General features: G+C 54.1%; 1 protein-coding gene across 6 annotated transcripts in view; it reads right to left on the bottom strand.

The window, feature by feature from the left end:
* BRD1 (bromodomain containing 1) overlaps nt 1-13192 on the bottom strand; it is an 84349-nt gene that overhangs the window by 19531 nt on the left and 51626 nt on the right. For 5 of the 6 annotated variants that reach the window (XM_081309359.1, XM_081309358.1, XM_081309355.1 and 2 more), the window contains 2 exons: nt 12856-13010; nt 10352-11810 (listed from right to left, as the gene is read on the bottom strand). In XM_081309359.1, the coding sequence (XP_081165485.1) occupies nt 11627-11810; nt 12856-13010 (339 nt within the window). In that variant the 3' untranslated portion in view covers nt 10352-11626. Of the gene's footprint in view, nt 1-10351; nt 11811-12855; nt 13011-13192 lie in introns of those variants that run through there. The other variant, XM_081309357.1, reaches the window with a different exon arrangement.

A 13192-nucleotide genomic window follows, 5' to 3' on the forward strand; every position in this document is an offset into this window, starting at 1 on the left:
TTCTCACTGGAGCTCTTTGAAAATCATTCAAATTAACCCTTAGAACATGAGCTCCTCAGAGACTGTTTCTCAGCCCTCTCTACATCCCAGCTCTTGATCCCTTATAGGAATCTGAAAAGGAAAAAATTAAGAAAGGAAGGAGAGAGACAGGGAGGGACGGACAAAAGGAAAGCCTGAGTAACTGGCTGGGCTCCCACACTGATGTCTTAGGCAAAGAATTCCCTTTCCATCTAGATTCCAACATTAGTTCCAGCTAAATCTGCTTCTCCCCATCCAAAGAAAAAGTCACGAGTTTCATCTTCAATTACCTTGCAGAAGTCAATGAGGAGAAAGCCCAGGTGGACCTCATCGTGCACACTCAACCTCTCTGCTCACTCCCTGCCAGCCGGGGCCCAGGAGGGACCCCGGAGGGACCCCAGGGCCTGCCACAGATTAGGCAAGCGCTCTCCCACTGGGCCACACCCCAGCCAAGGGGGAGGTGGGGGTGGGGGAGTGGGCCTGGCCTCCTGGGCACTGTCCAGGTGGAGGCTACTGGGTCCCCCCCAGGCCAAGAGGAGTGTGGGAGATCCCGTCCACCACTTCCAGCTCAGGAGGCAGGCGCTTGACCCCGAGTCCCCTCCCTCTGCAGCTCGAGCCTACTCCAAGGGCAACTCTCAGAACCTCAAAGTGGTCTGTCCAGGTGTGGCCTGTGTGCGCTTCAAGGCCCCGGCAGGACTGGGAGTCCACTGAGGGGGCCCACAGGGTCGTCAGGGCCCCTGCCAGCTCTTGAGCTTCGATGGCCCCAGTTTTCCCGAGGGCCCTGAGCACGCCACTTGCTTGGGAAGAGGAGACAACCTTTCTCATAGCTTTTCCTTTCTGAAAAGTGGCGCTGCTCTCTCGGCCTGGGCAGTGTGGTATGCTTGGAGGCAGAGACTGAAGAGTGGAGGTTTCCTGCCTCCCTGAAGGCCAGAAAGCACAGTGCCTGCGGGCAGGAGGCTGAGGACACCTGGGCGGGGAGGCCTCGCCAGCACCGCTGGGGGCAATAGCATCTCTTTCTGTTAGGAAAGCCACAGGCGGTCTATCCCAGATGCGACCCAAGCCCACTGAGGGGTCACACCAGCTTCCCGCCATTCCTGAGCGACTCCACCCCCACGGCCCTCCCCCAGCACCCCATCTGCATCGCAGGGAGGCAGACTCCCAGAGCAGGGAGCCCACCCAGCTTCCCTATGGCTACCCCGACCCGACACAGCTGCTCCAAGGCTGTGCAGCTTCCCACCAGGGACGGTGGTCACCTGAAACCCCAAATCTGCCCCCTCTGACCCGCCCGCAGCCCCGGGCCTCACCTCCTTCCAGTCCCCCCACAACTTCCCAGTGCTGTCCTGGGTAGGGCAGGCGCTCCTACTCAGGAACCTGTGCCTGCAGTCCCCTGGGGACAGGGCACCCGCTGCTGCGAGAATGCCCAAGACCTCTGGGACCTGGGCAGAGCCCACCTCGAGCCTCTGGCAGGTGCGCACATGCCCTCTGCCCTGGAGGTGCAGGGTACAGCCTCCAGGTTGCTGAGGCCCCTGGGACAGTCGAGCCCTCACATGAGAACCCTATAAAACAACCAAGAAGAGGAGAGATCCAGCTGGGCCCGCAGTTCCCCGAGTTCCAGCTCCTGGTCACCAGCTGCACTGCAGTGGGGCTGCGGGGAGGAGAGCACCGTGGCCCAGGGTGTGATGGGGGCAGTGGCAGCTCAGGGCAGCCAGAGGGGTCAGGGGAAAGACACCGTCCCTCCTTCCACCCAGGCTGCCCCTGCTCAGCCTGACCCATCTGTGCTCAGGGGAGAAGCCCTCCTGGTCCCCCCACTTCCCAAAGCCCACCTCTGAGCAGAGGGGACAAGCCTTCGACACGCGAGCCTACGTGGCATTCCAGCCTGAAACCATGACATTCTGCCTATGGCCCCTAAGGCCCATCTCCACCTCATAATGTCGGGTTCATTTAGTCATCTTCAAGAGTCCCCAAAGTCTCAGCAGTTCTGGCATCGCTCAGAAGTCTCCCCGATGCCAGGTGCAGTGGCACACTCGTATAATCCCAGCAGCTCAGGAGGCTGAGGCAGGAGGATCACGAGTTCAAAGCCACCTCAGCAGAAGCGAGACGTTAAGCAACTCATGAGATTAAATAGATTCAAAATAGGGCGGGGGAATGGGCTCAGTGGTTGAGTGCCCCTGAGTGTGATACCTGCTACCCTTTCCCCCAAAAAAAAGTCTCCCCCAAGACTCAAGGCAAAACCTTTATCTGTGAGCCCCTGTAAAAATCAAAAAGCAGGTCACATACTTCCACATGCAGTGACACGGAGTGAACAGTCCCATTATGAAAGGGAGAAATGGGGACATACAAATAAGGAATGGGACCAAACTAAGACCAAAACCCAGCGGGGGAAACACCACGTCTGGCACCGGGCCTTGGCGGCCCAGTGTGCACTCCCCTGGGGGGGCAGTGCTGCCCCAGGCACGGTCTCTCTCGGGCTGGCTCTACTGGCCGCCTACACTGTCCTCAGCAAATGCTCCAGGCTCCTGGATTTTATGATTTCCTGGGGTCTCCTGTAGCTTCAGCTTCAGCAGTGTGACCGATCACCCTCACAGGGGCTGAGCGCAGGGACTCCACACCCGGCACCCATGGCCTGGCCTTCCTTTGAGAAATGTGAGACAGCCAGGCCTCTCCGACTCTCATCGCTCTGCCCAGGACCAGCACCAGGCAGACGCTGCCGCTCTACGCGATGGGAGCAGGAGCCGGGCTGTCTGGACTGCGCCTGAATAACTGGACATGGTGGGATTGCTCCTGAGAAAACAGCTCCGCAGGTGGCTCTGGAGCCACGGGGCAGCCTGGCACTTGCTCCTTAAAGGACAGTCTCTCCAACAGATTCTACTCCGACACCCTGGGGCCAGTTCCTGAGGTGCTCCTAAGGGGTCTTCCTTATCATCCTGAGGCTTTGTAGTCACGCTCATCTCTTCAGCCATCACACCTCCCACAGCCCCACTTTATATCTCTTCCTTTTCTAACCAAATCGCAATATTTTCAAATCTTTCCACTCCGCTCTCTGCTCCTGATTCTCACTGTAAATCCAGCTAAAAGCATTCAGTCAACACCCGTGCCACAGCCTGAATGCTATGTTGCTTTGAGATTCTCTCTGCCAGGCTAGCCCCCCTCCTTTAAACTCAGCCTCACAGAGAGTCTCAGGCCTGGAGAGTTCTTTGCCAGAATGTAACACGAATGGACTCTATTCCATTCCCAATCGTGTCCTCGTTCCCATCAGAAACCTCAAGAGTGCACACTCTTCACTGTCTGCGTCTCTACCAGCATTCTGGTCTTCCAAACTCACATCTGTACTGCCCATTAAGCTCTTCTTACGGCTTTCCAGGGCTTCTCTAACCCACATCTCCCAACTTTTCCAAACTCCTCCCACAAACCAGTTTATAAAGTCCTCTAAACCACATGGTCAGACAGAGTCACAGCAACAACCCCACTTCTCTGTACCAATGTTCTGGTAGCTTTCTGTTGCTGTGATAAAGTATCAGACTAGAACAACTTAGAGGAGGAAAAATTTTGGCTCATGGTCTTGTTAGGTTGGACATAAGGCATGCAGAAGGAATAAAAAGGTGCACCGCCATCCAACGGCCCCCATCCCTACCTAAAACTCCACTTCCTGTGAGGGGAAACTGGGCCATCTTGTGGTCAAAGGGAGGAAGCTAGAAAACTACAAGGGGAGTATTTGCTACTGAACATATTGTTAAATCGTGGTCTGCTCCCCCTCTAGGCACTTTCTGGGGAAGAAACAGACTGACTGCACAGGCAGAAGAGAAGGAATAACTCCAACTCAGCTATCAATCAAGGTGCCAATCAACCCCAGACCCACGGGGGGGGGGGGGGGGGGGGCACGACGACTGACATACCCCAATAAAAGTGAGTTCCCTGTATAGACGGGGCCTTGAGCTTCTGCAGGGTGCATCCCACTCTGCTGTCCCGGGGCCTTTTCTTTTCACTTTTATGAACCTCTACTTGTCGTGTCCTGCTCAGTTGTTTGCTGGGCACTTTAAGAGCCTGAATCCAGGACGCCCTGGGGACCTCAGCACCAGTAACACCGTCAGAGGTTTCCATCCATGGTCAGCCAGCTGCACTGCTTCGGGTCCCAGCTGAGGCCAAGAGGAAAGGGCCAGGGACCAGAGTCAGCCCCAGGGCAGGCCCCCACCTCTGCAAGGACCCACTCTCTCCAACCAGGTCCCACCTCCCCCCCGTCTCCACATTTCCCAGGAGTCTACTCAGTCATAAAGTCATCAAGGGATCAATCCACAGATGAGATCAGCCCCTCGGGATTCAACCACTTCCCCCACGCCCACCTCTGAATGTCGCTGCACTGGAGAGCGAGCCTTCGACACACGGGCTTTGGGACGTTCCCGGTCCAGACCAGAACCACACTCAGCCCTCAGCTCCCAGTTTCAGGCAGCAGACCCACAGAAAGGGACATGACATCTACGGGGCTCCTGTGGTGGACGCTAGTGCCTCCGTCTCTTCCAGAGTCACACCACACCTCTGCTTCAAAGTCCTTCAAGATACACAACTGTGCAGGCCAGCGCCGCAGCCTGCTCCTACCAGGGCCCCCACGGTGACGTCCTGCCTCCTGAGCCCTCCCCGCCATCCACCAGGGAGGCCCCTCTGTGCTGAGCTGGCTGAGTGGATCCCCTCTTCCAGGCAGCCCTCCCTGGCTGTCAGGGTGGACAAGGCCTGGCTCAGGCCTGGCTGCCCAGGCCTCGGATAGCAGATCCTCCTCACCCTCCAGACTACAACAGCCCCCTAGCCCCTGCACCTTTCACAGAAACACAGAGCCACAGGGAGTCGCCTGTCCTGTTGAGAGCCACCCCTGGACTGTGTGTGGACCCAACTGGCATCATGGCCAGTGAACAGGAAAATCTGGGATCTGGGAACGTCCACCAGCACTCCTGCTGGTGAAGGCTGCCCAGACACATGGGAATTTCTATTCTGTCTTCCAGGTCCCCCGAGATGGGTGACCAGCACCAGACAGGGGTGACCTCCAGCAGCCACCTGGGCACACTGACTCTCAGAGATGGACGTGGCTTCCCAAGATGCCGATCAACCTGTTGACTGCAAGACACCACAAGCAAGTCTCCACCCCAGAAACCTTAACCCTGCCTTACCCCTAAATAAACCACCAGTCATTTTCTAGTTGTTCATCTCCAGCTCCATGTGGGCTGGACTTATAAGGCGCTCTGCGATGGAAACTACTTTTCTGACTTTACCTGTTGTTTCTTCGCTAACTACTTCAGACTTGACTTTCTCAGGTGCCTTATCCCCTCCTGAACAGGAGATTTTACCCTGGCGAGGTGCTGGCCACCTCGCAACACTCTCCATCTTCTCCTGGAATATCAACGGCAGGGGAGAGGCCACACACAAATCTGGACCCTGGTCCATCTGAGACCAGAGAGGCCCCACACTTCCACACACAACTTCCTACTAGAGAGCTCTAAGAAGCCCTGGCAGCCCCCATCCGGACCACAGCCACCCAGATGTAGAGACCACAGCTGTGAAACTGGGCAAAGGCTGAGCGACACAGCAAGGCCCGTGACAGCCTGGGCCTCAGTCTTCACCAGGAAGTGTGGCCAGGGTGGGCCACAGCCCAGTTAGAAACCAAACATGAATGATGAAGCTCAGAGTCAAAATAAGTGAAAAAGAGAACTGAACAACAACAAAGAAGAAAATCACAAAACTGACAACACTCAAACTTCAGCTACAATCACAGGGAGGGACTCTCAAATAACTGAACTTAGAACACTCACCTAGCCCGTGCAAGGCCCTGGGTTCAATCCTCAGCACCACGTAAAAATAAATTCAATAAGTTATTCTGTCTATCTACAATTAAAAAATAAATATTTTTAAAAAAAGAATGAAAAATGAGATTTCACTACAAACGTCAACAGAAATAAAAAGTTTTTGTAAGAGAACACTATGGAGGCTCAAGCAGGAGGATCGAGTTCAGGGCCAACCTCACAATTCAGGAAGACCCTTTCTCAAAATAAAATATAAAAAGGACTGGGGATGAAACTCAGTGATAAAGTGCCTCTGGTTCAATCCCCAGCATCCAAAAAGAGAGAGAGAGAGAGAGAGAGAGAGAGAGAGAGAGAGAGAGAGAGAGAAACAGCGAGAGAATACTAGGAACAACTGTATACCAATGAATGAGACCGTCTAGATGAAAAGGACAAACCATCACTAACAAAACTGACTCAAGAAGTGGAAAGGACGCATAGACCTGTAGCAAGTCAAGAGCCTGACAGTGATTTTAAAAGATCCAGCTCCATAATCAAACACCTGAATGACAGCGACCCTTCAAAACTTCCCAAAATAATGGAACATACACTTCCCAGTCCATCCATGAGTTCAGGATCAGCCTGACGCCAAAGACAGATAAAGACATCACAAGGAACACGCATGCCAGACCCTCACGCACAGACCCAAGTACCCCCAACAAGACCCCAGCACACAGAATTCAGCAGTCGACAAGAAGGAGTTGTGCCCATGACCAAAAAACATTTATCCCGGGAATGCAAGGTCGCCTTAGCTCCAAAATTGAACTGATGTAACACACCTCCATAATAAAGGACAAAACCACATGACTGCCTCAATAAATACAGAAAAAAGGAAAATGTGAAGACATTGAAATCTCATGTAAGTTTCAGGTGATGGAAAATCAGCCTACTCTGGAACTCACCCGGGAATCCTCGCAACATGATGGAACCAGGTCTGGAGTGGAGGAACACGAACCCGGCCACTCGAGTCACATGTGAAGTCACACATGAAAACACCTGACAACACCCAGATAAAGGTGGGCACAGGGAACCAGACAAAGTGGCCTGAGCAGGTGTAGGCCCCCTGCAGTGTTGGACCCCACAGGCAAGCCTCCTGTGAAGGAGAAGTCTGCTCCCCCAGGGACCAATACCCACTGAAGGGCAAGCCTCGACACCCTTACCACTCCAGGGAGCCCCTGGCCAAGGTCACCAGCCACTCTCATTTCCTGCCTCTTCTGTTCCCCCAGCAACATCTGTCACCTGCCCTCTGCCCATCTTCATTCCATATCCCCACACTGTGCTAATGTCCAACCTGTCCACTCTGGCCATTTCACCATACTCCCCCAGGCCCCCAGGATTCCTCCAGACCCTCACCCAGAGGACTCTCCCTGGGCCGTCACCATTCCTCAGGCTGCACCTGCCCATGTCTTCCCCATGCGGCACCCTGTTAACTCCCCCAGCGAGGGACCATGCCTGCACCCCAGGAAGGACACCCTTAAACCCAGAAAGGAAACCCAAACCAGGCCAGAGCTGTAGATGGCCTCTGTTCTGGCCATCTTTGCCTCCCCTTTTGCAGTGCCCCCAGCACCCTGCACTTCAGAGCTCCTGCTCAAATGGTTAAAGCCCACCTCTAGGGGCTATGCAGTCCCCTCCCAGGACCTGTCTACCCGTGCACAGTGCAGGTGGGCATACCTGGGCCGGGAGCCAGGTGCCTACTGTGTGGCACAGTGGGCTGTAAGTAGGGTGGGGGTGTCAGCCACGATCCATAGCCCCACAGATCTGCCAGTGTCCCCACCTGCCCCCCACCCAGGGGCACTCCACCCAAGGAAGCTCAGCTCTAACAGCCCCATCGAGTTCTAAACCATCCTCACAAAGGCAGCAAAGCCCCCAAACTGCCCAAGTACGGGTCAGGGAGAAGGCTGAAGCACCTGCCATGTATAAACTGCAGCAAATCTGCCATATCTCCAAAGATGCTGGCTTGTAACAGGCTGCAACCAGCAGATCCCACACCAAGTCATGTACAAACCAGTGTCCACCCTGAACACAGGAGAACTGCTAACACTGCCAAGGACACTCCTGCCTACAGGGACCTTGGAAAAAGACAACATGGAGAAGGTCACTATCCCAGAGCAGTGCAGGAAGATGGGTACAGCAGCAGGTCTCCGGGCACAGCCCCCAAGCCAGCCACCACAGCCGCACGACACAGTGCACAGATGCAGACGCTGGCATCCATTCACTGAGATGCATTCGCACCAGCTGCTCAATACCCTCAGTGGGTTAGAAATTGAAATATTGAAGTATGAACTTTTTAATGAACATTATTGATTCATAAAGCCATCCACTTAGAGGCCAGAAATCAGCTCCTTGGATTGATGCAAAACCCACCACTGGCTTTTCCTGCTGAGCTGAAAGCCAGCTGGGAAGAGCCCAGCCCCACAGCCAGGCAGGGGTGGATATGACATGAGCCAGGAACATCACTGGGCTCAGTGTTTATGGTGCAAGAAAATGCCTGAGGGGGACGCCAGGCAGGGGACCACCCCCAGCCACAACTTCTGAGCCCCACACCTGGTTCCTCAGTGTTAGAGAGAAGAGATGCTCATTCCCATTCAGTGCTGCCCATTCAGGGCCAGGAGCTAATACAGGTATCCACCCTAACAACTATACCCTGGGGGGGGGGGGGAATCATCCCGGGAAGCCAGTGCCCCGTGGGGCTCCTGAACTTCCGGATCTGTTTCCACCTCTGAGCATCTGCAAAGAGAATGCCCCCCATGAGCCCAACAGCTGAGACCAGAGAAAGCTGCTCAAATATCTGGAAGTTTCCCTGGCCATGGTGCTTGATGCCAGGGGGTCGGGGTCAGGGTCAGGAGGGACCTTGAGGTGTCCAGAAGCTCAGTGGCAGGCCCCACCCTTCCTCAGCTGGGAGGAGGGAGGAGGATGGGCAGGGTTAGCCTGGGGCTCTGCCACACCCACAGCTGTCCCTACATTCCCAAAGCCCACCCCATAGGGGCCACCCAGGTCCCAGAATGCGCGGCCAGGGGCACTCAGGGCAGGACTCCAACACTGACATAAGCAGACACTGGCATCCACAAAATCTCTAGTGGCCACTATATCCTTGCCTAGGAACTCCTACTAATAAGCCTCCTCCAGGGTGGCTCCTGTGGAGAGCGAGGCTGGCCCCCAATGTGAAGGGACACAAGCCTGATGTGCATTAAGAGGCGGCCAGGGGTGTCTAACGAGGAACAACCAAGCAGGACAAAAGGGAGTACCTAGGTGCCCCAAGCTACTTCCACAGGAGGTCACCAGGTGGTATCAGACCTAGAGTATCCACATGCAGTACACAGGTCCATGTTGGCCCCAGCCCCAAGAGGAGAGCCCAACTGGACCCAGGGTTGCACAGGAACCCAAGCCATGGGCCAGGTACAGCACCCAGATAGGCTCAAACAGTACTAGCCAGGGGACAGGGACAGGTGTGGGGGGTCAGAATGAGGCTCAGAGGGAAATCCCACAGAGTGAGCCTCAGAAGACTACCAGGGTCACCTCCCGAGAGCTGGTGATAGGACCCTAGCCCAGGCACCTTCAGGGAGGTGCCCACACAGGAAGGGACCTCGGGGGCCCTCTACACCCACCCCTGGAGGTTCCAGGAGGTCCCCAAAAAACACCAAACACCCTCAGCCCTGAACAGCCGAGCTCCCACTCCTGACGGGGTCCAGCATCTCAAGGTGCCGTGTCAAGGACCCAGGCCTTGTCTAGCATGAGGCCGGGTGGCCAGCCCCCATTCAAGTGCAGTGCTGACACCAGACAGCAGACAGACCTGGACAGATGGAGTCAAGCTGGCCCTACACCACAGCGGGGGCAAGGAAGGGTTCTGGGCAACGGGGCTGGGACAGGTGGTGATGGTGGAGAGACCAGGCAGACTCTGGAAGCCTCCTGAATAGCACCCAAGTAGGGGCTCTAAGGCATGGCTATGTAGGGTCCCAGGGTCAAGGGCATGGACACAGGCCAGTCTCCAGGTGACCTCAGCATACCAGAGGCACAGGGCCAACCTACCCTCCTGCTGCCCAAACACCCTGCCCCAATTCCCTTCTCCCCCACATAGGCTAACCCAGACAGATGCACCAGAGGTCAAAAGCCAACCAAAGCTTATCCCAGAAACAAGAGCCTGACTCGAGCAGATTTCTCAGCTCGGCACATCAGGATCTGCGGCGGGGGGGTGGGGGTGGTTAGGAAACAAAGCAGGTAAATGGCACCCTGCCTCAAGCAGATCCCAGCAGCACCCCCGAGCTCCACTCTCGGGTCCCTACTGACCCACAGACGCTGTGCCACCAGGATTTTTGCCCCTCTCCTCCTTCCTCTGATCCCTGAAACCAACCCCAGGCCAATATACCTCTCCAGCGTGGTCCTGGGACCACCAGTCACTCCGGCCTGGCCAGGCCTGGTGTACATCAACCTTGGCAGTCGGGGGCAGCCTGCCACAAGGGCCACAGAGTGTGCCCACAGCAAACAGGAGGCATCTGCCAAATACTAGACAAAAACTATCAAAAGGAAGACTTTTTATTTCAAGTTTCTATGGAAATATTACAAACAATGTAGACTTAAAAGAAGAACACTTAAAATTTTTTAAGTAACTATAGCTTTAAAATAAAAATATGATTAGGCAAAATAATAAATAATGCCATCCCAGGGCAATGTTTAAGATCAAGGCATGTCGTCTGCCTGGCCTGGCCCTGCTCTGCATCTGTCCACATCCCCCAGCACCCTGTCCTTCAGGCCACTCGTGTGCCCGGCCTCCTAATGATATAGGAATGAAAGGCCCACACCATCCAAATCTTGACTTTATTTTTAATATAAAAAATGCAAATTTGGAAACCCACCCTACTTCCCCCCCTAACATAATGCTTTACCTCTTAAAAATAAAAATAAAGTACTAATTCTATATACATCACATGTACCATACAAAAATGTATCCAAAGTTCTATTGCTACCAAAGTGTTCTAAATTAAAACAAGTTACAGAAAGCCCCTCATTGTAAACAAAAGATTACAAGTTACAAAATCAAAGTACACACAGGCCAGAGTCATTTATATAATCACGCAACACATTCTGCTCCCAAACCAAGTTGAATTTTTATGTGCCTGTATAAAAATGCATATCAATATACTTTTGCAAATTTATTTTTCATTATAAAGCAACTGAATACACTTTCTACAATAAATAATCCGCTGGGAGGCACGCCTGTAGGAGTCGGGGCGGACCAGAGGAGACTCAGGGCAGACAGGACGATGAGAAGGAGGGCCCCCGCCTGGCGTCACGCTGGCGGGAGTGTTTTTGGTGATTTGCAAGTGATGCACACAGCATAAATTTACTCTCCATCTCTTTGCACAAAGTACCATTCAAAATAATGTCATTTTCTTTCTTAAAATACATATTTGTCATTGTAAATTTACATCCCCGTCTTATTAAATAAGTGGTACTCTGTGTAAAGAGCATGATTTACAAAATTATTAAACATTCAAAAGTCTTTTAAAAAAAAAAAAAGCTACATACAGATGGAAGCAAGTGAGGCACGCGGCACCACCAGAGCGTCTTGCCCACACCGCACCCCACCCACTACGCGCCAAGACGAGATGGTTTCATAGAAAACTCCAAAACAAAACCTCCCCCCGCCCCTGGGAAAAAGAATTAAAAGAACTATGACTACGAAATCAGAATAAGTTAAGTTTTGAACAATATACAAACATATACAGCTTATGAACACTATGGACAAGGCTCACGGCTGGCGACGGCCTGGGCAGCCTTCTGCAGGAGCTGCCTCAGTCAATGTCGCTAAGGTCGCTGGCCGGCTCCCCATGCACACGGCTCAGGTGGTTCATGGCCCGGTCAAAAGCAATTCGCACAGCCTTCCGGATACTGGAGTTCCGCCCTTCCATCATCTTTAACTTGTCGATGGTCTCGTCAACACCAAGAGGAACCATCTTGGACTTGGGAAGCCACTGCCTTTTTAAAGAAAAAGTAGGGAAACTAAGACCCATATGCACATTCTGTAACCGCTAACCACCAGCCCTTGTGGACTAGGAGCCTGGTAATGCCCAGCTGAGGCTGGCTGGTGTGGACCAGACTCCTCCAGGAGCAGAGTAGGTAACGTGCACAGTGCATCCCCACTTTCCCCATCCCTCTCTGAGAACCAGTCAGTCATCTCCTCCAAATCTCCTCCCTGAGGACAGGCATACACACATTCAACACAGGCCAGGTGAGCCCTAGAACAAGGGGATGCCCTAGGATAGGAGTAGCAAGAACCTACGACAGAGGTCCTTGGATGAGCCAGGCCACAGGAGCCTCCCTCCAGGTGTGATAAGGAACAGCAGCCAAGCAGCCAGCAGAAACAGGTAGGCAAGGCAGAGAAGATGGCACAGGGTGCAGATGTGTGCCCCAGAGTGGCTGGCTCCCTGGAGTGGAGTGAAACATCTCCTTGTGGCCAGATAGGGAAAGCCCACACCCAACTGGATGCTCCTCTTGGTGACACAAATGGTCAGGACAGTTGGTGTGGTGTGCCCCATCCTCAGAGAGGGTTCTGGATTCTGAACCATGGCACACTGTGGGTTCGAAGTGCTCTAGGCCTCGAAGCAGAGCTGGGGAATGAAAGAGCCAGATGATGCATGCAGAGAGCTCTAGGCAGAGGGGACCTGCATCTTGACAGAGTACAGAGTATGAGGCCCACTGCAGGGGCCCCTGGAACACCACTGTAGACACCAAAAGGAAAAGAAGAAACAGAGTTCAAGCTGGCCAGGACTCAAGAAGAAAAAGAGGAGGCTGTTGGTAGAGAGATCAATCAGTGCTTGATGGTCCTCCCCACAGTCCCTGTGGGGTCACTAGACAATGCCCTTCTCAGACCCCACCATGCACACTGGAAGTGCAAGGACCCAAGGTAGCCAGCACTCTGTGGCAGTTTGGCCCCACACAGCATGGCAGGGTCCAGCGCACTGAGCAGGAAGCAATCCCCAGCCCCATCCTGTCTTGCAGAGCCCTGGCTGCTGACACTCACCAGCTTCTCTTATTGTCAAAGAACAGAACAAGGAACAGCTTCTCATCGGACTTGGTCTGCATGTGCTCTCCAATCTTCAGCACGTCCAAGGGTGGGGCAGGGATGGTGACACCGTTGTGGTGGCCAGGCACTCGAGGCATCTTGGGGTCGATGATCTGCCAAGGGCACACTCCAGTCACTCTAAGAGCTCACATCCAGAGCTGCACGCCCGGCACACCCCCAGCAGCCACTCACACACCTGCCTCCCGCCATGACGGCCACACACTGCCAGCAGCACAGGCCATGCACTGGGTCCCAGGCCCCAGCAGAGCAGGCCCCGCCCACAGCGCCCGACTCA

The sequence above is a fragment of the Spermophilus citellus genome, assembly GCF_964194105.1.
Source record: "Spermophilus citellus genome assembly, chromosome: 10".
Classification (NCBI taxonomy): domain Eukaryota; kingdom Metazoa; phylum Chordata; class Mammalia; order Rodentia; family Sciuridae; genus Spermophilus; species Spermophilus citellus.